Below are 25553 nucleotides of genomic sequence, written 5' to 3' on the forward strand. Positions count from 1 at the left end.
TATGACTGTTGCATACTAAAATGGCCTATTTTATTATCTTTACCCATATGATTGGAGCAGAATTAAAATTTTCCATATCTACATCACACAAAATCTAAACATGATATCTTTAACTGTGGATGCTAGACTGCTAATTGATTGCCCCTCTACCTTCGAGGGGCGAATAAAAGACAAAAATATACCATGTACACAAGTGTTCAGCATTTTCCGTGAGACTCACCTGCTTACAGCCTGACGCTGCTTTTAACATGTTTGGTGCTGAGGTAACGAATGCAATTATCTTTATAGGCTAGCGTGAGGGTGCGGTGCTTAGCACTGTTGCCTCACAGGAAGTATGACCTGACTTTAAATCTACCATCTGGCCTTTCTGTGTGGAGTTTGCATTTTCTCCCTGAGCTTCATATTTTAGTGAGTAAAATTGACTGTGATAGGATAAGTGGAAGAACTGGGATTCTAAAGAGGACCAGGTATTCACCGCATTTTATACTGACCGCAGTGGAGATGTTACGGAGGTTAAACTGTTGCCATTTATAAAGCAGCTACTGTGCTACCAGTTTCACCAGCAGATGGCAGCAAAATGTAAATGTGGCTCATGTCCAACTCTGGCTTTAAGGAGAGCTTTAGGAGGGACTCTGTGCTGGTTCTGGAGATGGGAGTCAGAAAATTCCCCTTTCTCAATCATACATATTCATCAGTGTTAATAGACTTCTCTGCATTGAACCACACATTTGATTAATCTCTGTCTCTTTTCCACAACATGTCTTTATCCTGTTTTCACGTCATGTCATTAATTATTTACCAAAGTTCAAAATAACTTGGGTTGGGCTTTTTCTTTCTCTCCAGAGTTTTTCCATCATACAAATCATGAAAATCAAGAAAAAAAAGACTCAAAATGTTTTCTTTGGTTGGTTTACTTGGAATATTTTTGTACATAAAGATGAGATCTTTTCAGTCTCAAACACATACCTCATGCACTGAGGCTTTCTGCACAGTTTTCGAGAGTGCCCATGCTGTTCTCAGTCTGTGATTGTGGTTTAAGGTTTATTCTTTATTTTTTGCTCTGAAGAGACAAGTGTATTGGTTAGCCACAACCAAAACAGAACAACTCATTTTTTTTTTTTTATCTGAACCTTTGGTGAAAACCACACAGAACCACATGAGAAAAACTAGTGAAAAAATATTTTACTGAACATGATCTCTACACCTCTACTGTGGGAAGAAGAGAAGGATCTGGCAAACATGAAAACAACACAAATAACACTGATTAACTGCATGTTTGTATTAGTCTTAAATAAATGTGTGTGTGTGTGTGTGTGTGTGTGTGTGTGTGTGTGTGTGTGTGTGTGCCTTTAAGTAATATGTAGGTTTTGGTTGGGTTCATTGTAATTAGACAGGTATAGAATAAAATATACTTTCGAACATTATGATGTCCTCTGGTCTGAGGTGTTGGCAGGGTCGGTTAGAGACCAGCAGCTGGATTGCGGCAGTTGGACTTGTGGACTACTGCAGCCCAGAGTAGATGACGTTTGGCACTAGTTTAAAGCCTGAACACAAACACACACAGTTCAAAGAACAGGAAACACAATTACAATCTTTGTAGTTTAATCAAAACCTCAAATCCATCCATGCATCCATCCATTTTCTGCCACTTATCTGGGTTCAGGTCCTCGAGGAAGATCAGTCTAAGTAGAAAAACCTAGACACAGTATCCCCACACCTAGAGTGTGGGGATACTGTATCCCCACACCTAGAGTGTGGGGATACTGTGGGGATACTGTGGGTACATTGCGGGCCCACAGTGGACCTCATTGTTGCCCCCCCTCTTTGCTTAGTGTAGATAGCCTACAGTAGTGTGACACCCACATTGGCCCACACAGTCCTAGCCTGGACCCCAAAGGGGCATATTTGCTGGATACATCCCAGCTTTGGAGAAACCTGAGCTTAACATGATTCCCATGTTCCAAAAAAATCTGCAGTCCATAACAAAAGTTCAGGGTTAGCATGGCCGAAATAGCAAATGAAAACATTTTCACATATAATGATCTAACTTACATCAAATGAAAACAAAAGGAAACACAGGCGTCTTATCTGCCCCCCTGGCATAAACAGGAGAGAAACAAAAAAAAAAAAAGCTTCCCATCAGGCCACTTTCCATTTTCATAGTTTAAAAATTGCAATTCAAGGGTAGCACCTGTGCTCCAATAAGTGGTAGAAACTGCACTTCTTAACAGATTGGAGATGTAATGCATTCAAAATCAGAAACTGTGAAAACTGTACAGCTGCCCTCTTTTGCATAAACAGCTTATTTTATACAAATGATTTATGGCATTGTTTCTGTTTTGCTTTAAAAATAAATTGACATCCAGACTTTGGTGAGCCATGAGATTTGTTACAAAGTTATATGTTTTTTATTTGGTTGGTTTTCCTAAATTCAGCACAAATTCAAACATTAACATGTGGAACTGACTCCAGTCAGAATAACTCATTTTAAAGATTTTTTGTTAAAATAAATAGGTCATGTCAAATTGTTTGAAGTCGACCTAATCTGATTTCAGCACAACATTTTTATCTTTAAATTACCCTGGTCCATTATGACCCTCAGTCCATCCTGGTGCCTACGTTGACTTCTTTATTTGAAGCTTTAAACACACTTAATGTGAACATCTAACAGTGTAAAAGGACATATATGCCAGGGAATAAGAAAAGTAGAATAGGTCCATTTTTACACTGGCTGTACCTCTCGTACCTCTTTGTCTGTTGGCTATTTGTCCATCACTGACATCTTCATATATTCTCACTGTTGAGTAGACTGCATCTGGATCACTTCCTGTTCAATGAAGAACGTTTAGATTACTGCAGGTACAAAAGCTGCAAATTTAGCAAGAACAGTGTTATATTAAAAGGAAATAACAGGAGTTTCAATAAAGGCAATAAGAGAAATATAAAAATGATTATACATAAAATGACATAAAACATCCAAGTCCAGGCACACACGCTAGGTTTGAAAAAAGAAATGATTTGGTGAAATACATTAAAAACACACCAACACATATTGGCTTACTCTTCAATCCCAGTGCAGAGACACAAAGATACAACAGAGCAGCTTCACTCACCATGGGTGTGCAACACTATGTGCATGCTGTTATGGTCTGTTAAAAGCACTTTTGTAACAGAAGATTGTGTCAACAGTGGAAATTTAAATCCACTTTATAATTGACATAATAATAATATACAACACTGTTAGTAAAGTAATTGAAATAAATACACAAGAAGCCAGTCCAGACATATAAAACCTCCACTGTGTCCTGGATCTGCCTCCAGTCCCAAACCTCTCGCCTACTGTGGGAGGTGCCCAGGAGACATCCTGGTCAGATTATGAGTCACCTTAAATGAATCCTTTCCAACATGGAGGATTACCGTCTCTACTCTGAGCCCTTTCTGAAAACCAGATCAAGCAGTAAATCATCAACTCTTTCTTTACTACAACAGGCAGAGCAGCATCTCAGTTACTGTAGCAATATGACAGCAGTGACTTCCAGTCATGTTGCAGTTTATGACACTGGTGATATGATCTATTTTATTGCAAACATATTTAAAGTGTCAGCTTTCACATTCTCAAATAACTGCAGTTACCACAGTCTGTAGGCCACCAAAGCCAAGTTCTAGGTTTGAGAGCAGAAAGGTGACTCTGACAAGTTTGTCTCTGATTAGCAGGGATTCAGGAAAAATCTCTAAAAGCTTTTCTCTCAAGAATGTCTCATTTTTTTCTTTAGGAAGTTTTGATCAGGACAGCCTCTGCTGTACCATGTGACAATGCGAGGTTATAGTCGAGCTATAACTGCTCTGTCAATATCTTTGTGTCTCTACACCCTTAAAAACGCTGATCCATGCAGGTATATTTTAAATGTTTTTAGCTCTTTACTTTAGTTTATATCACTTTTCATAAACTACATTAAATGCCTGGACTTGGATCTTCACCTGTGTCAGGCCCATCAGGGCTCAAGTAGTTCAAGCAGCCCTATTTGTGACTGTGGCTCAGGTGGTAGTGGTTCATCTATGAGTCAGGAAGTGTGTGGATCAATCCATGGCTCCCCCACTCCATGTGCTGCAGTATTCTGGGGCAAGATACTGAATCCTGAGTTTCCCCCAATGCAACTGTTAGAGTGTTATACACTTAGGCATAAATAGGCCAAGTGGGGCTTTCTCAGTGCTTCAGGACTGTTTCGAGTGCACAGACTGGAACATGTTTAAAGAGGCAGCCACCCAAAATGGCTTCTTGGACCTGGACGAGTTCACTGAATCTGTGACCTGTTACATCAGTAAGTGCACAGAAGATTGTCTCCAGAAACATCATCACGAGAGCCAATGAGAAGCCCTGGTTCAGTGCAACTGTACGTGCATGTCTGAGAGAGCGAGATGCTGCCTTGCGATCTGGAGATAAAACAGCTCTCAGAACAGCCAGAGCCAACCTCTCTCGCACCATCCGACAAGCAAAGCATGCACATGCACAAAAGATCCAAAGCCACTTCCACACCACAAAGGACTCTCACAGTTTATGGCAGGGCATTCAGGCCGTCACACAGTACAAGCCTGTACGAAGCAGCTGTGATGGAGATGTCAGACTCCCTGAGGAGCTGAACAAATTCTACGCATGGTTTGATGCCCTGAACAATACACAAGTAAAGAAAGCCATGCCCCCCACCACCGACCAGACCGTCTCTCTGCCTGCAGCCGATGTGAGGAGATTTCTCACCAAGGTCAACCCACAAAAAGCTGCTGGACCAGACAAGATCCCAGGTCGTGTGCTGAGAGACTGCACTGATCAGCTGGGTGATGTCTTCACAGACATTTTCAACTCATCACTGAGCCAGATGATCATCCCAGCGTGCTTCAAGTCCACCACCATCATCCCAGTGCCAAAGAAATCCTCTGTATCCTGCCTGAATGACGACCATCCCATCGCCCTGACCTCCATCATCATGAAGTGCTTTGAGAGACTTGTCATGGCACACATGAAGAGCAACCTCTCCTGCTCACTGGATCCGCTGCAGTTTGCATACCAGCCGAACAGGTCGACCGAGGATGCTATTTCCACTGAACTTCACCTCTCCCTCTCCCACCAGGACAAGAAAGACACCTGTGTCAGAATGCTGTTCATAGACTTTAGCTCAGCATTCAACACCGTTATCCCCCAAAAACGACAAGTCAGCGTACAGAGATGAGGTTCAGCAGCTGGCGTTCTGGTGCAGTGAGAACAACCTGTTACTGAATGTGGACAAAACCAAGGAGATGATTGTTGATTTCAGGAAGACTCGCTCCACCCACACACCACTCAGCATCCACGGTTCCACGGTAGAGACTGTTAACAGCACCAAGTTCCTGGGAGTTCATATCTCAGACGACCTCATCTGGACCACTAACACCACCTCCATCACCAAAAAGGCCCAGCAGCGCCTCCACAGCTTGAGACGGCTAAAGCGGGCCAACCTCCCCCCTCCCACCCTCACCATATTCCACAGAGGCACCATAGAGAGCGTTCTGACCAGCTGCATCCCCGTGTGGTTTGGAAACTGCAAAGTCGGCAACCTCAGCCATCTACATCGGGTCGTCAAAGCAGCTGCCAATATCATCGGAACATCTCTCCCTCTGCTACAGGACATCTTTCACAAACGCTGCATCAGTAAGGCCCCCTGCATCGTGCGTGACCCCTCACACCCCTCACATGGACTCTTTCCCTCCTCCCATCCGGCAGACACTATCGCAGCATTGGGGCCCGATCCTCCAGACTGAGGATAGCTTTTCCCCCAAGCCATCATACTCTTGAACTCACTACCAGCTCCCCCACTCCCCCCCACCACAGACACCCACACAAACCACTAACGAACTCTATTGGACTCCACATACCAGTGCCTTTGTAAATACAGATGCTGCTCTGTGGACAATCCTACTCTCAGGAAACCTGCTCATGTTGGTCACTTTATTTCACACTGTAAACTGTAAAGCTGCTATGTTGGTCATTCTAAACCATTTCAAAGTCACTTTAAATTTCAATTGTAAATTGTAAATTTAGACTGCTACTAACCCCTCTACCTCAAAGTGTATCCTTACTCCCCTTACCTCAGTCTCAAGTGTATATATATTTATTCTTCTTATTCTTATTCTTCCTACATTTATTATTGTTCTTTTGCACTGTGTGGAACTGGAGCCTCGTCGTCTCATCTCTCTATGTCCTGAACTGTACATAGCAGAGATGACATTAAAGTTGACTTTGACTAAAAGTGCTTATAATATGTGTGTTTGAGTGAGATATGCAGTAATAACACTTGTTGACTAATAAACACTTTGAGTGCTCGACTGAGTAGGAAGTTACTAAATAAGTTTATTTAACATCTTCATGCCATCTTTACATTTTTTCTTAATAAGAGTGTTTTAATACACTATGTCTATGACACACACTTTTATTATTTGTAAATTTGGATCATGAAGAGAATAATCAATGATATTTATAAACACCATCAACTGTGAACAGCTTTATTTCCCGCAACGCCTCCGCTGTGAAACACAGAGAACAGGCGGCTGTTTCTGTGAAAAGGAATGTAAATAACCACAAAGCTGCACAAAGTTAATCTGTTTATGCAAACTGACACTTGTAGGAAAACACCTTCTCACTACATGAACCCTGCTATTAGCTAATCCAGAACACTGAGCAGGGCAAATTCTGATCAGCATCAGGCTAAAGTTAACTGGAAACAACAAGAGGGAGTAGATGCTGTGGTCTTACACAGAACTTTAAAGTAGTCAAAATGATTGAAGGTCAGTTTGAGCTACAGGTGATGACAGTTAATGATCTTTTGTCTGTTCAGTCTTTTTAACCACTTGTTCACCAACATCTGGGCCTCTTCTAGGCTGCTTTAGTTTCCACTTTGTGCACTGCTGGAATGTTCTAATGCCCAGATGTGGTTTAAAAGTCACAACACACCTGACTTTATAAAAGCTTTAACACATGAAACCCTTGGTGAATAAGGGCTTGCCTGCCTTTGCAAGATAAGACTGGATATGGCAAGCTCTGCATGTTATCTGCATCTTATCTTAAAGAGCTCTTAGTATCGTATCCCCCCCAACAGTCTGAATCTCACCTTCACGTTTCCTGCAAACATGTTGTGTCACCAGCAGAACCACCAGAGAAACCAGTAGAACCACAACACAGACTGTTCCAACAAACAATAACACATTGGTAAGAGGAGGAGAGGTGGATGTAGGTGGAGGTGTGGTGGTGTGTTTCTCTAAAATAAAGCAAACACAGTCATTAAGTTGTCGTCACATTGTGAATGTTGAAACCTGCAGAAACACAGACAGGTGAGTGTGTCACCTGTGACAGTGATCCAGCTGGATGGAGACTCTCCATGACCGCTGATGTCACACTTGTAGAGGCCTTCATCAGACCTGGAAACATGCTGGATGGTCATGTGACCTGTAGACACTTTCCCAATGAAGACGCCATCTTTATAGAAAGCAGCTGGGAGGTTGGAGGGAGTGGTGTTTGTTTTACAGAGCAGAGTGACGTCATCTCCCTCCATCACAGGGAGGACAGGACTCTGCAGGATCACTGATCCACCTCAACACAGAGACAAACTACAGCATTTCATCCATTTACACACAGCTTCATCAACACTAACTCCACACACTCAGCTTACCAGTGACTGTCAGGTTAACCATGTTACTGATGGGACCCTCTCTGGACTCACACCAGTAAACTCCACTGTCCAATGGGTCGATGTAGCTGATGTTGCAGGAAGAACCAGCTGATTTTCCCCACCCATCTCCACACTGAGTCCTCTGTTGTGTCTTTGCTTTTCTCCACAGAGTCCATCCAGCAGAGCTGTCGTCCTCCTCACAGCTCAGAGACACAAAGTCATATTTAAAAAACTGAGAGCTGCTGGGACTCACAGTCAGACGAGCTGTGAGGAAGAAGGTATGATGTGAATCAATTTTTAAAAGAGAATGACCAACCGAGTTTCATAATCTTTTACTGTTTCAATAACAGTAACACAGCCACCCAAAACAAAACATATATTGCATCACATGTCGTTAGTATTCACAAATCAGATGCTCACTTTACATTTAAAATCTGACACTGATATGCAGTATGCGGTCAGATCCTGGCTGGTCCAGGTTCAGTGCTCTCAGATGCACAGTTATAATTAATGTTATTAAAAACACCAAAAAAGTTGGTGTTGGATTTAATGCCTCAGTTTTTAGAGACAAGCTTTATTGAAAGTTTATATGTGCCAGACAGCATTAAAAATAAGATGCAGAAAAATATATTTATTATATTATTACAATATTATTATAATATAATATAATATAATATAATATAATATAATATAATATAATATAATATAATATAATATAATATAATATAATATAATATAATATCTATTTGAGACTCTTTCAGATGTTTTGGATTATCATGATGAGGTCACTGACCTTGGTTTGTTGTGCAGCACAGCAGTAAGTTCAGACCTAAAGAGAAATGATACTCAGTTAATCTGAGTTTTTATTTGGTTCACATTACAGCAAAGCTCCTTCTGGTACCACGTCTCCCCTTTAGGGGACTTTTAACTCCTGCTTCGGGCTTTTTCTAGCTGTTCATTAGTCTGTTTTTGTTTTACATTATCAGATAGGTTATAAAACTATATCCATAAACATCATGAATGTATCACAGAGACACAGACAGCTGCTAATCAGTGTCAGTAACAGACAAATAAAATAGGTTCAGTTTTCCACTTCTGGGATAGTTGAGGTGAACAGCAGACAGCAGGTACAGCCCCCTGTGTCAACATCTGCCTGTCAATCAAACAGGTCACAACTGCAATAATGTAAATTTTAAGCCTTCATTCCTCAAGATACACATTAAAAATACACACTTTGAAATATGTTCTTTCCTAATTTCTCTGTTTTATGTACAAACAACACTGGTTCATCTGTGATTCATAAATCAGTGTTAAATAGCTTAACGCTTAAAACTGTGGCTCTTTACACAGTACATTTGTCACCACCCTTGTATAACTCGTCTGATATGCTACAAAAACAGTTAATTACATTCTGAAGTGAAAGATTGAACTTACAGAGCAGCTGCTGAAGAGATGCTGGGTTCATCTTGACTGAGCTCAGACACAGCAGTTAAATCAACTTCCTTCTGCGTTCAAAGCTACATATACTGCTTTGTGGTTTTCTTGTTGCCATTATGACGGCTGATCTAATTTAAAATAGCACAGAGATGATCAAACTCCATGTGACCTTTTTATATTATGTTTGAAAGGGTTGTACTTTTGTTAAAAAGGTAAAAAACAACAACAACCAAATACCCTGTTTTTCAACTGTCAACTTGAGAAATCATGTTTTATAGCAGGTAACTGTTCTGTGTTTGGGGCTAGTATGAGACCCTCTCTCTCTCACCCTCCCCCACTAAGTGAGTGGGAGGAAGGAGCTGTTGTTAAGGAAAGAGGGCCAAACAAGCAGGAGGCCTAAAATAGTTAGTGCCCACCTTTGTCACTGTGTTAACTCCAAATATTTTTAATTCACTGTGCAATCTTCTTCAGCCAGCAAACCCAGTGAGTAAAATTCTTTGAACACATTGACCAACCATCACCCGAGCCTTTGGTGAATGCAGAAATACTCAGATTCCACCTTAAGGCATAGTAGACCCTAAATTTCATCACAGCAGCCCTAAAAAGAACTACAGTAATGCTAGTACTGATGATGTATTTACTATTATTTTGATATTGTTTTCTAATGTTATATTTGCCAACTGGAGAGCGTGAAAAGTGTCTGGTATTGTTGACATCTTAAAGTGACAGTGACCTCACACAGACGCTTTTCTGCTTGTTGATGATGAAGAGGTAATGACACAAATCAGTGATGCAGATTTAAAGCACACTTTAACTACGGCAAAAGTTCAAATTGTTCTGATGTTGTGACGTGTCTGCTTATTTATATTTGTTCTCTAAACAGCATCAAAAAAAAGTGTTGCAAAGCATGAGACATAACCCACAAGTGTAAACTAAGCTTTACAAATGTGTGCAATGATTTGTAAATTTTGAGGACACACATGCAGGTGCTTCAATCCACACACATATACGAGGCAATCTGACCACCACGTAAAACTATTTTACAAATGTGTAAAAATCGAATAATTACTGAACGTTTAAACACAGTTTACTAAGTTCAGCTTCCTGAATTTGAAAATTTTACCTTTTGAAAACCTTTCTGAGTGTACAAATATCTAAAAGTACACATGACATCACTCTTGCCCACAAAACCTTAAATATGTGTGTGCGAATCACCGCACAGATCACTTCTCACACCCACGTGGGGTTTGAGACAAATGTAACGCTGCCACCTTCCCACAGAGCCACAAATGTAAGATACGTTCAAGTCCCTGGGTAAAACTGACATCTTGGCTTCCACTTCATGTACATGTTTTTTCTTTCAAATAAAATGCACGTTTCCTTTTCTACATAAACGGAACATAGATTAACCAGTATCCAGTAAAGGTGCTGCTTCATTATTTTATTTTGTTAAGCATTTCTATTGCTGGGCTTCTGTGTTTTTTGTGACAGCAAGTCTAAAGGATGTTTCCCGTCTATACCCAGCAGCAGTCCCTATTTACTTTAAATATGTTTTAAAGCCACACATGTATCTGCTTCTGTTTGGCCTGATGACTCACCCTGGGTGTGTTTACAAGTCTCAGCATGACGGTTCTGTGATCAGAGACCCAGGTGGGGGAGGTGGGAGGCCTTGTGTGCTGCTGTTTACTTTCATCTCACTTGCAGTTACATTTAGGCACTAAAACTACACTGTTAGTGTTATGAACCAGGTAATAATCAATGTTGAGTGTGTGGATATGGCCAGAAGGAGTTGCTGTTTACCCTGCTTTGAGTTTTCTACTAGACAAAGCTCCATCTGTACTCTGTCTTCTTCCTGTCTCCCACCCAGTGTTGCAGTTGTTGTTGTTGTATTAACATTTGTTTTTCTACAAAATGCTGGAGAACATTAGGTTCCAGGTGAGAAATCAGCAGGTAAGAAGTCTCTGACTACAGGATCAATCAGTTCTCCATAGAATACTGGTACCATTCCTGGACGATCCCTCTCTTCGCGTGAACAGAGGGAGGGTCTGAACTTTGTGAGTGGTAACTAAGGTGTTTGTCTATTACCGATGAGCATCAGTAATAGATAAACCTTATTTTATATTTTAATGTATTTTGTGGCTTTAAACAGGCTTTAAATAAGCTAACCTTTATATACCTCGTTTCTATTAAACTGCATAAACAGCAGTACTAGAAGAAAGCAAAAACTGTGAATTCTGTTTTAGATATAGACAGACAAACAAACAAAAATGCTGTTCTAAGCATTTTAAAAGCTGGTGAAGTTATTGGTGGGAAATGTGTGATTGTCATGCAGTTTTCATGCCTGTGTTACTATGTTACTACTAATAAAAGACATCTGTTGTTGAAGCATATGTGGATATGAAAACCTGCTTAATGCCTGCACCAATACAGCCTCAATGTCCTGCCATCAGTGACAGGACCGTGATGGATGCCTGGTGGAATTCTGACTGACTGACAGCTGATAGGTGACTGTCGTGATACCCCCACCTGTGACGAGAATGATGCAACCATGATTATTAAATCCCATAAGTAGCATCATTTACATCATTTACTACATTTATAACTTTCAAATGTGTTCAGGGATTCTATAATAATGGCAGAATCATAATGTTGAGGCTGACTATAAAATATTGATGTACGCTTACAGCAAATAAAACACAGGTTGTGCACACATGACAGAAAGTGATGCTTGCATTTTATGATTTTATGATTATTGCTGACTTGTGTTTTTGAACATGAATGATTATTTTATTTTTTATTGCACAGCTCATGTTCTAATGTTCAAATGTAAATACATTATGTGTAAATACTTTTGGCCGTAGTGTATATGCTGAGCCCACCCACACTGTACACCTTTTGAGAAGAGAACTGTTTTCCCTCCCGAGCAGCCTGACAGTTTGCCAAATTTTTTAGAGGCAGACCAAAAATCTTTTTCCATTTTTAACATCGTCATCATGTTTTGTACAATACGTCCACCACCCCTCCTGTGGACAAGTCCTTGCTTTCCTTCCATCTATTGTTCCTCACACCCAACAGATCTGCCCTTCTTCTATCTTCATTCTCTCTGGTGTGATTTTACAGAACGTAAAAACATTTACAGTGACTGCTCTTATCAGCACAATCCTGCCTTTCCTGCTCTCCTGCTGCCTCCTAACATTCTTTTTTAATGACCTCCATGTTTTGCAGTTGCTTCCTGACACATTTCCTTCCTGACAAAGCCCTGCCCATGTATCTGGGTTTGAGATCGACAGTAAGAGTACACTAACTGGTGTACTTGTCACTCCAGCTGGGTTTCCCTGTCGTGTACACACTCAGTACTACAAACATTTATCACACTTTCATTGGGAGTTTTAATGCAATTTAGCATTTATTTTCTGCTGTACAAAGACTACAATGTAAATGATCAATGTAAAATGTAAAAATGCCCAGAAACTACATCAGTAATTTGTTTTTGTTAAAGCAACATGGTGTAGAGCTCTACACCACGAGGGCGTCCGAGCTGCAAGTACAGCCTTAAGAATTCAAATTACCTGTCTTCATTTTTTATTTTTTTTTTTTTATCCAGCTAAGCTTCCTCGTGTGTTTAGAGAAATACTTCCATGCTTACCAAGTGTAGCATATAAACAAAGTAAGCTGCAAAGAGAGGGAAGCAGTGGTTTGTGTTTTGGGGATGATAGATTAAAGTCCTCATCAGTGTGGTAGGACTTGACTTAAGTGGCCAAAGAAGTGCAGGAGACTGATGCTGTCCAGTGTAGCAAGTGCTTTATTCACCATTTTGTGACCCAAACAATATTTACAAAGAAACAAATAAGAAACTCAACTCCAAATTAACTCAGTTCAAATAAACATAACTGAACTTTAAACAATGAAAATTAAGGTCAAACTGCACACAGCTACACTGACCTGGGCCCGTATCCCTAAAGATTCTGAGAATCCCCTCAGAGAGCTCCTAACTTAACCTAAAAATTCCTTGCCAGGAGTTTTAGCTTAGAAGTGATTCCAGAACATTTTCAGTGAACTCTGAGCAAGGAATGGATGGAAAATCCTATCTTAGTGAGGAGGTGTGGTTGACCCCGTTGCTAGGTATGAGTCATCATTTCAAAAGCCGTGATTGGTTGATCCTACAAGTTTGATGGAAATGAGCAAAGGATGTACCCTCAAATCAATAAACATAATTATACACTCTAATCTTATGCTGACTGTAATTGTAAATAATATTTCACATTCAAGAAAATATCTGGAAAATGAATAGTAAGCTGTAGGGGTTTTAGCCTAACATTAGAATCTAAAATATGTGAAAACTTAAACTCATTACACCCTGTTCAAATAATGATTTGTGTCTTATTTGCTCATATCAATATCCTAGCTGGCATATTTTGTACTTTCACTCCCATATGGACCCCATTGAAAACAAGATGGCCTATCTCAAGGGGCTGTCCCTAATGAAGTAGAAATCACAACGTTACAAGTCCAGTGTGGTCTTAACGAGGGTAACACGGCTCAGCTTTTATCAATGTCTGTGATTGCTGGCTGGTCTATTTATTAAGGCTTGTTAACAAATATCCTACAAACACAGAAAATGGAGAAAAAAAGGACTCGCAAGCCGAACTGGACTGAGGAGCAAGGTTTGTTGCTGGCCCAGTTGGTGAACGAACATAAAGGTATGTTACGAGGAAAATTTGGCCCAACTGTCACTAGCCAAGGCAAGAGGTGCGCCTGGGACACAATATCCCAAACAATCAATGCCTCTTTTCCACTGGTGGTGCGGACAGGCGACGATTGTGAGAAAAGGTGGTATGTGCTGCAGTCCAAGGCAAAAGATGAGATTGCAGCACACAAGCGGGAATCCTCACTCACAGGTGAGCAAAATATTATAGCCTGCCACATAATCTGGCAACTTGCTCCTGCTGGCAAAGTTAATTTACAGGCCTAAGTACTGTGTTCATTGACTGTTTCTTTCTAGGGGGTGGACCACCCGCAAAGCGGCTGTCCCAGGTGGCCGACACTGTCTTTCAAGTCCTGGGACACTCTGAGGTCAGTGTCACCGGGCTGCCAACAGGCATTGACACATCAATGATGCAGGCCCTTGAAGTGCAGCAAAGGTAGGACACAGGGTTATTCATATCTACAGTGTTTATTCATTGCAGAAGCCATTTCATGTGTTATCCATGCTCATTGTATCAAATTAATTTAATCAAAACAATAATTAAACTAGGCCTATGTATTTCTGTAGCATGGAGCCATCACAAGAACCGGGCCCATCAAGTTTGCCGATGAGATTGCGGCCTGAACCATCTGCAGCTGCTACTCAGGATAGCCCGGCGGATCAAACACCATTCCCATCCGCAGCACCTGCTCCGTCAGCATCCCTGCAGGAGAGCAGATTGCAACTCACAATTGATGTGTTTGAACAACAAAAAAAAGTCCTTTCCCTTCAGGAGGAGTACTACCGCCTTAAAATTGAACACCTAAAAAATAAACCATTTACAGATTGTGTTCTGTGTCTTGCATTTAACAATTGCAGGTGATGTGCAGTAAAACTGTGGTAGTTCTTAATACCATCACAAGTTCTCAAAAGACATGGGGCTACAGCTTGCCTGAAATGTAAATTTGTGAAGTTTGCCCTGTAAGGCAGTCCACTCTGGGCTAGTTTCCCCTGTGGAATGTAAATATCTTCTTCACCACCATCCTCATCGTTGTCTTCATCCTCATCCTCATCGCCATCCTCCAGAGGTTCTGCAATCTGTCTAACCTTGCAAATATTGTGTAATATTGCACAGGCTATGATGACTTTGCTGACTTTTTCAGGCCTCAGCCGCACCTCTCCGTGGAGAACATGAAAGCGCCTCTTAAGCTGGCCTATGCCACGCTCCACCACCGCTCTTGTTGTCTTGTGGGCCCTACAATAGAATACAGAGACCTTTAATTATTTGATGGAAATATTGCACTACTTGGATGCTCTAACATATTGCTTGCATTTCATTTCCATGATTTTTGTATTGTTTGGCTTACCTGTTATAGTTTAGTTGGGGCCCTTGGCGTGGCTGGAGGTAAGGTGTAAGGAGCCATGGTTTGCATGGGTAGCCACTGTCCCCTAACAAGTGGCAATTAGCTGGCACATAGCGTCTCTCAAAAAGCTGTCTGATGCCGCTCTCGGAGAGCATTCTCGCATCATGTGTGGAGCCTGGCCATTTCGCCACAATGTCCAAAATCTTACAGGCCGCATTGAACACTATTTGCACATTGATGCTGTGGAAATTCCTCCTGTTAACAAAGACAGCCTCGTCCTCTGATGGTGCAATTATTCTCACATGTGTTCCATCAATTACACCCACAACGCCAGGGAATCCTGCAATGTCCATAAATGCCCTTTTATGTGTGTGTAAAGTGGGGGCATCCAGCGGGAATGAAACAAATTGTCACAATATTAGGTTGTGACAAAGCTGTCAGTGTTTGGGTGATGATTCTGCTGACGGAGGATTGGGACAGACCCAAGTCATCACTGCTGCATTGTTGCATTTTCCCGGTTGCCAGATACCTCAGGGTTGTGATTACTTTCGTCTCCGGTGTAATAGCGTTGTGGCGTCGAGTTGGTGAAGTAATTGCATCTCTAAGGAGATCCACCACAAACATGATTCCTGCACGATCCAATCTGTAGCATCTCAATAATTCCCTGTCATCCAGTGTTTGCAGGACATCTCTCCTGCCTCTTCTGTTGGCCATTTTGTGCAGCTGCTTAGGGGAACTCCTAAGCCACTAAAAGTCCTCTTCCCTGCTCTTAGCAGATCTCGCCTTAGGAGCCCTTTTAAGCGCTAGGAATCTTGAGGAATAGCTTTTATATTAACTGGGATTGTCGTGTCACTTTTTGGGGAAATCTAAGAAAACGTCATGACTCTGAGAATTTTCTTAGAATTTGGCCGCTAGGAGCCACTTTTTGCACAAAGATTCTTTAGGGATACGGGCCCTGGTCCTTTCTCTTCAAACACCTGAGTTCTGCTTAAATAGTCCACTTAACCAAACAATTTCTCCTCTGGACTATTCCATTCAGTAGGTAAGATGAACATGATCATATTCTACTACTACTGCTACTGCCACTCTTTACTAGCAACATAAACTCTGGTGTAATCAATACATATGACAATAAATCTATTTCTCCATAAACCCTCTAAAATCAACTTTCTTAAATTACAAGAGTTTTTCCCCTTTTGCACTTGGTCTGATCCTGTGACCTCAGATGAACCCAGAAGCTATAAAGCAGGAAGTAAAACTACTTTCCTCCTTTTGTTTCTGGAAGACAGGTAGGTAAGGTAAGTTCTAACTAAACCAATTAAATCAAATCAAATCAAATCAAATCACCTTTATTGTCACGTCACATGTGCAGGTACACTGGTACAGTACATGCGAGTGAAATTCTTGTGTGCAAGCTTCACAAGCAACAGAGTTGTGCAAAATACAATAACGTGCAACAAGCAAAATATAAAAATGGTTAATCTAAAAAGTAATAAATATATGTACCATATATAAAGGTATATACATTACTGAATGTGTGTACTAAATATGTTTTTCTACGTGTGTGTGTGTGTGTGTGTGTGTGAGTGTGTATATACATGTTTTACAAATGAAATAGAGTAAACAATAAAATAAGATATATAAAATATAAAATATACAGAGGTAGGGAGGTAGGTATGTGCAAAACAGTTGAAATAAATAACATGTTAACTTAACAAACTTGTAGGAATTGATTTAAACCAAGATGTTATATTATATAATCTGTAAAAAGTGCAAAACATAAACAAACCTGGAAGAGTAGATGTTTGCTTATTGCAGACTACATATGAAATATGGTTAAATCAAAACAAGAATGTTAACTAAGAATATAGACAAATGGTGTTCTCACCCACTTTGTCACAATCAGGCATCAAGGATGATGCAGCTTCAGTGCCTTGGAGAAGCTTCCTTGGAGAAGCTTCCTTGGGCTTGCAAATATGCAAATAAATGATGAATGTAAAAATGCCCAGAAACTACATCAGTAATTTGTTTTTGTTAAAGAGCAAATCACCAGAGCAGGACTCCCTACTTCAGCCTTGTTGTGGCTAAATTGGTATTAAGTCATTACAGTAATAAATAATATAATAAATTATGAAACTTCAAATATTATCATAAAATAAATAATCTATTAATGACTTTAAAAAAAATCACTTTTTAAACTCATGTAATGGGTTATTTCACTCCTGGTCAAGGTGTATAAACTCTTAATTTAGCCTTTGAAAACCAGTTCTGAAGTTCATGATTTAACATACTAGATGTGTGACTGTATCTGGGTGTGGATAAATAATAGAACAACTTATAAAATTGTAAATATTATCGTAAAGTGTATAATTTATTAGGAACTTTTTTTTTAATCACACTTTTTAAACTCGTGTAAATGTTTATTTCTGACACTCCTGGTCCTCCATACTGATCAGGTGTTACGATACAAACAGGGATTTATAGCTGGTATGACATCATACTATCCAATGAGGGCCTCACATTATTATTTACATGATTCATTATTAACATTCAACCTTCACACCTTTAGAAGCTTTTACATTTTAAACTATATTTTGGAGCTCTAACCTAAAACAGACAAAATCTTTTAGTAGATTCTGAACACTTGTTTATACAGACAGACTGATAGGCCCCACCTTACCTCATGATTTCCTGTAAGTTCCCCTTTTTTCATGTGGTGGAATTTTCTCTCACAGCGGGTGTGATACTGCTCAGGGTATCAGTCATACACAGCATAAAATAATTTTAAGTAAATTTAATAGCTTTAAAGAGCATCTGTATATTCTCTATTATTGTTTTTTAATCCAGGAAACTGCCAACAATGAAGCTGTGGCAGATAAGAAAGGAAATGATGTTAAAAACAGCTTTAACCGCGTTTGTCCTCTCATGTTTCCTGGGACGTCTGGATTGTGAAGGTAAGATGTGTTTACCTGTTTGAATAAATCTTAAAGATCTTTTCTGGTCTTCATCAGTTAAATTTAATTCAAGTGAACTTTTTGACAGTGAATAACAGGTGTTTTTTTTTTTTGTTGTTGTTGTTGTTTTTTTACCATTAGTTAGAATAATAATGAACATAAACATTCTGGATATAAATGGTGAGAAGATTTTAAGAGTCTGTTTTGCTTTTTAATAAATTGTGCAAGGAAAAAAAAATCCTGTAAAACATTAAATTGTAGTTAAATTCAAATGCTAAGGTACAGTAAAGGTTCGGTACATCAGACACAGCCTCTCAACTGTCTGGCTTTATGTACAGGTCCTTTAGAAATAAACTATGAAATGAATAACATGCCATTGCTTTCTGGTACACAACAATCAACAAATTTCTGTATTAAACACCCTGAATGTGACTGAGAAGTACAAACCGGTTTCTATACCTTTTTGTTAGTATTTTGTACAGACTCTGGGCTTTTCCACAGAGTATGTGAAGCCATTTTACCCATTTTAGCTCAATAAAACCCACACTGCAGTATACAAATGTTAAAAAAGTGTATAAACTCTGAATTTAGACTTTCAAAACCCACTGAAGTTCATGATTTGACATGCTGGATGTGTAAACATATCTGGGTCTGAATGTATCCACAGTAAAGCTTTTTTTTTTTTACTCGTTTATAAATTCCCACAGACTTTACACAAAAATAAAAACTCAGGTTTCTGATATTTGAAGCACAATAATAAGCATGTTTGAATTATTGGATGCATATAATGTTTATGACTGACCTGTTTTCTTCTGATTTTAGAGCTAACAGTCAAACAAGCAAAGGATGTAACTCTGGAGTGTTATGGCCACAGTGATGCTAACATAATGATAAGCTGGCAAAAGCCTGACCTGCAGTCAGAGTATTATGTGTTCTACTTCAGCGATGAACACATTCACAAAGACAAACAGCATAAATCATTTAAAGGTTGAGTGGAGCTGAAAGATCGAGAAATAAAGAATGGAAACTTTTCTGTGATTCTCAAAAATGTCACCATGAATGACGCTGGAAAATATGAATGTTATGCTGGACACAGCAATCAGGAACCTAAGCTTTTGAAGAGCATCAACCTGAAGGTAAAAGAAGGTGAGTGTGAAGTTGAGCTGCTGAGTGAGTAGAGTTGAGTGTGTGTGTGATCAGAGGTGAAGCTGCTTCCTGGTTGTTGATGTTTGTTTCTTAAGATGTTGTTGATGAGACTTTGTAGAAAGCAGCTGGTCTGAGTGATGTGATCAGAGTGCAGTAGATAATGTCTGACAGCAGTTTGAAGAGGAAATGGATTCTGTTCTGTTCTTCACTCATCACCTACCTGACAGCTGACACCTCACACCTGTTTCTCACCTGCAGGTCAGACAGGAGGACACAGAAAGGACAGAGACCAGAGGAGTGGATCTGATGGTTTAGAAGTTGGCCTGCTGATTTCTGCTGTGCTTGCTGCTGCTGCTGTTTTGTTGATTTAGCCTTCTGTTGAACTGCAGCCAGTTTGAAAGGCCACAGATGGAAATATCAGTGTATATTCACTCCACCCACTCACACTCAGCATTCAGAGTGACAGATGTTCTCAGGACAGACAGAAGTTAACAATGCACAATTAAACTAAACTGGAATTTAGCACCTGGAGGAAACATTAAGATATGTTCGTGTTTGTGATTATCTGAAGTTTCCTGCTCAACATATATGTTTGTGTTTACATTATCTGCTGCCTTTTTTAGTCACCATCAAATATCACTGAGCTATTATAAATTCTGAATTTTATATTTTGATATTTTTGTCCTACACATTTTTTTATTTTACATTTTATTTTTATATTTTACATGTTTTTGCATTTTTAAAGGCTTAAAATACTGTTGAGAAGAAGGTTACATTATATGGAAAGAGGGCCAAATATAAGGCCTGACGGCCATCACTAGTCCACTGGATGACTTTGAAAAATATAAAATGTGAATTAAAAAATGTAAGATGTTGGACTATATACTGTATTTTGTCATTAACAGTGGATAACATCATGAGAATCGATCATAGATTCAAAATGTTTTTAAACTATTAGTATAAAGACAGTTTTTATAACTAATTTTCAGTATTGATGAATCAGTAACATCAGCAAAATTTTTTACTTGGTCATGTGCAAAAAAGAATATGTGAATGAATCCAGTGCATGTACGAGCAGATTAACACCAGGCTGGCCTGCAACAAACACTCTGTGATATATTGTTGTACTATTGTTAGATATGTTGTTTCTACTACTTTACTTTCAAACCATCTGTCCAAAATGTGAACATCTGCATCCTTGAAAGAGTGACTTTTGACCTTTAGGTGCAGATGTAGAGCTGAGTCTTGCCCTGTCGAGGTGGCGCTTCTATGTTGTGTCATGTGTTTAGTAAGTGGCTGTTTGGTCTCGCCAGTGTAGAGGTCTGAGCACCCCTCCCTGTACTGCACAGTACACACTATGTTGACTGGCTTGTGTTTGGGAGTTTTGTCCTTGGGATGAACCATTTGTGTCCACTATGAACGACCATCTCTGAACAGAGGAGGCGGCTCACAACACCGACTGTCTGCCACCTACAACCCAGTTTTGAGATGCTTGATCACATCCTGCAACAGTTGATCTCAATAGGTCACATGACAGGATGAGGCAAGATCTCACAATGGTTTCACCTGAAACCTCCGCTGATAAAGACCCATGGCCTTTTTCACACTTTGACTCGTGATGATGCACATGATTAACATTGGGTCATGACCCTCTTAAGGGAAGTGCTTAAATACCTGGGACTCTCCACCATTTGGTCTTAGAACTGAAGAAGCTTCTTGGATGAGAGGTAAAACGTTTTCAAGAAACTTAAAGAAGTGCAGACACTTTTCTTTCCAAGCTCCTTAGACTACCATGACCTGGATGACTGAGAACCTTCACAGACACCTAACAGTTTGTGTTGTTATACATCGGGGAAACCAGACAACCTCTGGCTAAGTTAATGGCACAACACAGAAAAGCTAACTCGTCAGGCCAGTCTATTTACACCTACAATGATGAGGATGTACACATCCTGGACAGGGAGGAATACTGGTTTAAGCTTTGGTGGTGAGTTTGATCAAACTGATAAATACATGAAATCAGTGCTTGGCAGTAGATATGGTTTTTATACAAGTTAGAGAAAAAGGTCTGTTATTTTCTTGAACCTCCCTGACCTCTGGGCTGACTCTGAGCTGTTGGGAATGAAGTGAATAGTTCATTTTTTATTTGTTAAGACTGCTGTGCATCCCACAAATATGAGTTTGACTGTGTTGTATTCTCCAAAATACGTCTGTTTTGCCACTTTACTAGTATTGTCAGTATTTACCACTAAAATTGGCAGATTATTTGATTTTTGTATACTTTGTTCAGGTTTGTTTGTTTAATGTAGCTTTGAACACTTCGTCCTGTGGCTGTGTTAAGTATGGCTGTGGTATTTGAACCATTTTACCGGTTTATGTAGGTTGATTGGTGGGTGTGATTGCAGACCTGCCTGATCAGGGATGAGTTCATTCCTTGTGTTAGAGTGCCATCTTGTGGTGGTTTTGAGAATTGTTGCGAATAAAGTTTGTGCAGTACATTTAAGAATGGTGCGCTTCTTTAATCGGACTGTAAAGAGGCACGTTCCAATTATTCTTATTCCATATTTATGCTGTAATGATTTTTGTCCTTTTTCAGAGAATCCACACATTATTTAACACTCATCTACTATCACACTACATATAAAATGAACTGCATCTCTTACAGCTCGATCCCGTGGTGTAAGCCTCTCCTAATGACCGAGGATAACCACAGTAGCACAAAGCTGAACAGACGTGCCTCATTCTGAGCAGAATTATTCAATTATGTTTTCATACATGTGCGGATGCACGTGTGTGAGTGAGAGAGCAAGAGAAGGACTGAAAGAAAGCATGGAGGACTTGACTAAACCATGTAATCAAGATGTAAATGAACTTTGTAAATGGTAAATGGCCTGTATTTATATAGCGCTTTTCTAGTCCCTAAGGACCCCAAAGCACTTTACATATCCAGTCATCCACCCATTCACACACTGGTGATGGCAAGCTACGTTGTAGCCACAGCCACCCTGGGGCGCACTGACAGAGGCGAGGCTGCCGGACACTGGCGCCACTGGGCCCTCTGACCACCACCAGTAGGCAACGGGTGAAGTGTCTTGCCCAAGGACACAATGACCGAGACTGTCCGAGCCGGGGCTCGAACCTGCAACCTTCCGATTACAAGGCGAACTCCCAACTCTTAAGCCACGATCGCCCCGACGAATTTGTATTAGCTCCCCAGTACACAGCTGTGTGTGACAAGTGTTGTTGGCTTGTTTAAAATCAGCTTCTTTTCAGCAGTTAGTAAGTTTGTGTCTCTTGACACTGTGGGAAAATAGTATTTCATCTTATTTAATCTCATTGTATCAGGCAGGTACCTACATGACCATGACAAAAACAAAACAAAAAAAACAAAAAGAAAACCTTCCTACAGCTGATTCTATCCACTCATGAGTTTAATGGAGTTTTTTTCTCTTCTTTTCATTCTGCATTGATTCCTTTGCAAATGATTTTATCAATAAATCTCAGGACATCAGTTTTGGTTTCAATGGTGAGTTTATTTTTCCACAGCAGATGCCAGCGGGATTGGGAATTATGATCATTTCTAGTTAGATATGGTGACTACTCTTTGCTTCTTTGCCTCACAGTGGCAGGGCACAGTATATGTTAAAAAAACAATATATGCTAAAAGTAAAAAGGGTGGTTCAAAATTTGACCACCTTTCACAATTTTTTCATGTTGGAGACTTCGTAGCTTCATAAGTACAGACTTAGTTCTAATCAAAAACTGCAACCAAAACAGTTTTATAATCCCAATTCCAAAAATAGGATGCTGTGTAAAATTTAAAGAATCACATAATGCAATGATTTGCAAATCTCAGAAACACAACTTTTAATCACTGTAGAAAATAAAATCGTCAAATGTTTAAACTCGTAAAATGAACTGCTTTAAGAAAAAAAGGTCAGCTTAATTTAACTTTAACTGATGTAGAAAATTGATGTAGAAAACATCTGGCAGGATCTTCCAGCCTCGTGTTTGGACCTGTGCCATCACACAGATGCATGACCTGAGAAGGTACTGCATAACACTGCATGGCAGTTCATCAGTCACCATTACAGTGAGTATCAAAGCTGAAAGAATCAGGTGTGTGTAGCTGATAAGCAGCTGATGATGTTTTGAAAACACCACAAGAAACAACAGATGTGCTGTCTGTGTTGGCAGATGTTCTTCTCCACTTTTAAACATGAAGTGATAAAAAACAAAATACAAAACGAGTAAATGCAGCAGATCTGACCACAGCTGGGAACATCAGAAGAGAAATTCAGGGTTGATACTGTGTGATGACATCACAAATGTATTCATAGCCATCATCCAATTCCTGTTCAGTCAGAGTTTGATGGCTTTCTAGCAAGAAAATATAGAAAATGTGTGTGAATATGTGAAGAGTTCAGACAGAGAGAGAAGCTAGTCATATTGATTGATCAGTGAATGATTCAGAGTGTTACCTCTGGCTCTGCATCGATATAATGACACCAGGAGGAGAGTGGAGAGGAAGTATGGAGAGAACACCACCACACGGAGGACCACTCGGATCAGAAGCTGGAGGGAGGGGTCAGGGGGTAGAGATGTGGTGGTAGGGACAGATGTGGTTGGAGGTTTTTCTGCAGAGAGAATCCCACCTGTTCAGGTGAATATGTGGATGAAATAAGAGGTGAAATCAGAGTGAAGCTGCTCACCTGTGACAGTGATCCAGCTGGATGGAGACTCTCCATGACCGCTGATGTCACACTTGTAGAGGCCTTCATCAGACCTGGAAACATGCTGGATGGTCATGTGACCTGTAGGCTGCTTCCTGATGAGGGAGCCATCTTTATAGAAAGCAGCTGGGAGGTTGGAGGGAGTGGTCTTTGTTTTACAGAGCAGAGTGACGTCATCTCCCTCCATCACAGGGAGGACAGGACTCTGCAGGATCACTGATCCACCTCAACACAGAGACAAACTACAGCATTTCATCCATTTACACACAGCTTCATCAACACTAACTCCACACACTCAGCTTACCAGTGACTGTCAGGTTAACCATGTTACTGATGGGACCCTCTCTGGACTCACACCAGTAAACTCCACTGTCCAGTTTGAAGAAACCAGTGATGCTACAGGAAGAACCAGCTGATGTTCCCCATTCCTTACACTCAGCTCTGGTTTCTCTGCTTGTGTTTCTCCTCAGAGTCCATCCAGCAGAGCTGTCGTCCTCCTCACAGCTCAGAGACACAAAGTCTCCTTCAAAGAACTGAGAGCTGCTGGGACTCACAGTCAGACGAGCTGTGAGGAAGAAGAAGAAAAGAGGTTATACAGCACATTATGTACATTTTTGTAGCAGTCAGACACCTTTCACAACAACTGAATTTATGACACTTTGTGACTCCTGTTGACCTGCAGTGTTATGAATCATTCACTAGGACAGACATACACACAAAAGTGAAGTGATGGCTTTTTTCAGTAATTGCTGCATTTCTATAACACCTGCTGTCATTCCCCTGTTGATTTTCAGAGGTTAACTTTTAACCCCATATTTCCTGTTTCCATTCATTACCAGCTGTCACTGCATGGCATTAAAACAGATATTATAATGAAAGTAATTAAAAAACCCACAACAACCTAGTGTTTACATATAGTTATATTTAATAAGATATATTAAAAATCCAATAAAAAGAAATGTTCTAATGGAGTATGGAAGCCACTAATCCCTGTTTATTTACTCTTGCTATATTTATTTGTATGTTGAGCTTTTAATGTCTCTTAGTATATTTTCTTAAATGAGAATCTTCATTAAGAAGCAGAAGTCTTGATGTCAGACATGTATATGACTTTAATTTAAATAACAGAGTCAGCAGGAGTAAAATAACACTATTATGACGAAGAGTTTGATGTCTTTATTTCTCTGCACCATGTTCTTAATAAATGTCTCCTGGAAGAGTGAGTCATGTTTACAGTGTGACAGAAGAAGGTTACTGACCTTGGTTTGTGGTGCAGCTCAGCAGTGAGATCAGAACTAAAGAGAAATTAAATTTAAGGCAGTTAAACTCACAGTTTATACATTCAACAAGACAGCAGAGGCATGAAAAACACAGAGTGAACTTACAGAGCAGACACAGCAGAGACGTTTCCTCCATCCTGCTGCTCACTGATATCAGACCAACACTCAGTTCACCGCCGTTTCGAACAAATCGCTGCTTTTTCTCTTCTCCTTTCACTTTGACTGGCTGTCAGTGTTGTGGTTCTCTCTCCACTGAACATC

At 40.1% G+C, this 25553-nt stretch overlaps 1 protein-coding gene and 4 long non-coding RNA genes across 11 annotated transcripts in view; 1 reads left to right on the forward strand and 4 right to left on the reverse strand.

The window, feature by feature from the left end:
* LOC112844206 (uncharacterized) overlaps positions 1-7404 on the reverse strand; it is a 9232-nt gene extending 1828 nt beyond the window's left edge. The window contains exons 1-4 of the long non-coding RNA XR_003216934.1: positions 7370-7404; positions 7137-7283; positions 2747-2827; positions 1-1544 (exon numbers count right to left, since the gene is read on the reverse strand). The exon at positions 1-1544 is cut by the window's left edge and continues 1828 nt beyond it. This is a non-coding gene — a long non-coding RNA (uncharacterized LOC112844206). The remainder of the gene's footprint in view (positions 1545-2746; positions 2828-7136; positions 7284-7369) is intronic.
* Positions 7405-14282: 6878 nt separating this feature from the next.
* On the reverse strand, positions 14283-15688 carry LOC109199146 (putative nuclease HARBI1). Of its 3 annotated transcripts, none has more exons than XM_019354473.2 (3): positions 15183-15688; positions 14768-15070; positions 14283-14539 (listed from the first exon to the last, which is right to left on the reverse strand). In XM_019354473.2, the coding sequence occupies exons 1-3, from the start codon at positions 15530-15532 to the stop codon at positions 14497-14499; spliced, it is 696 nt and encodes a 231-aa protein (XP_019210018.2). In that variant the 5' UTR covers positions 15533-15688; the 3' UTR covers positions 14283-14496. The 3 variants fall into 3 exon arrangements, with proteins under 3 accessions (XP_019210018.2, XP_019210017.2, XP_025759350.1); XM_019354472.2 differs by having other exon boundaries at positions 14730-15070; XM_025903565.1 differs by having other exon boundaries at positions 14283-15070.
* Positions 15689-16449: 761 nt separating this feature from the next.
* LOC112844180 (uncharacterized) lies at positions 16450-20162 on the forward strand. Of its 5 annotated transcripts, none has more exons than XR_003216848.1 (4): positions 16450-16477; positions 18027-18133; positions 18956-19279; positions 19538-20162. It is a non-coding gene; the product is annotated as an uncharacterized LOC112844180 (long non-coding RNA). The 5 variants fall into 5 exon arrangements; XR_003216851.1 differs by having other exon boundaries at positions 16450-16472; XR_003216849.1 differs by having other exon boundaries at positions 16458-16468.
* Positions 20163-22791: 2629 nt separating this feature from the next.
* Positions 22792-24046, reverse strand: LOC112844209 (uncharacterized). The gene is made up of 3 exons (XR_003216937.1): positions 23992-24046; positions 23761-23916; positions 22792-23659 (listed from the first exon to the last, which is right to left on the reverse strand). It is a non-coding gene; the product is annotated as an uncharacterized LOC112844209 (long non-coding RNA).
* A 132-nt stretch (positions 24047-24178) lies between these two features.
* Positions 24179-25514, reverse strand: LOC112844221 (uncharacterized). Its single transcript, XR_003216951.1, has 3 exons — positions 25398-25514; positions 24317-25307; positions 24179-24237 (listed from the first exon to the last, which is right to left on the reverse strand). It is a non-coding gene; the product is annotated as an uncharacterized LOC112844221 (long non-coding RNA).
* Between the last annotated feature and the right edge of the window lie 39 nt (positions 25515-25553).

The sequence above is a fragment of the Oreochromis niloticus genome, linkage group LG3, assembly GCF_001858045.2.
Source record: "Oreochromis niloticus isolate F11D_XX linkage group LG3, O_niloticus_UMD_NMBU, whole genome shotgun sequence".
NCBI classification, from domain to species: domain Eukaryota; kingdom Metazoa; phylum Chordata; class Actinopteri; order Cichliformes; family Cichlidae; genus Oreochromis; species Oreochromis niloticus.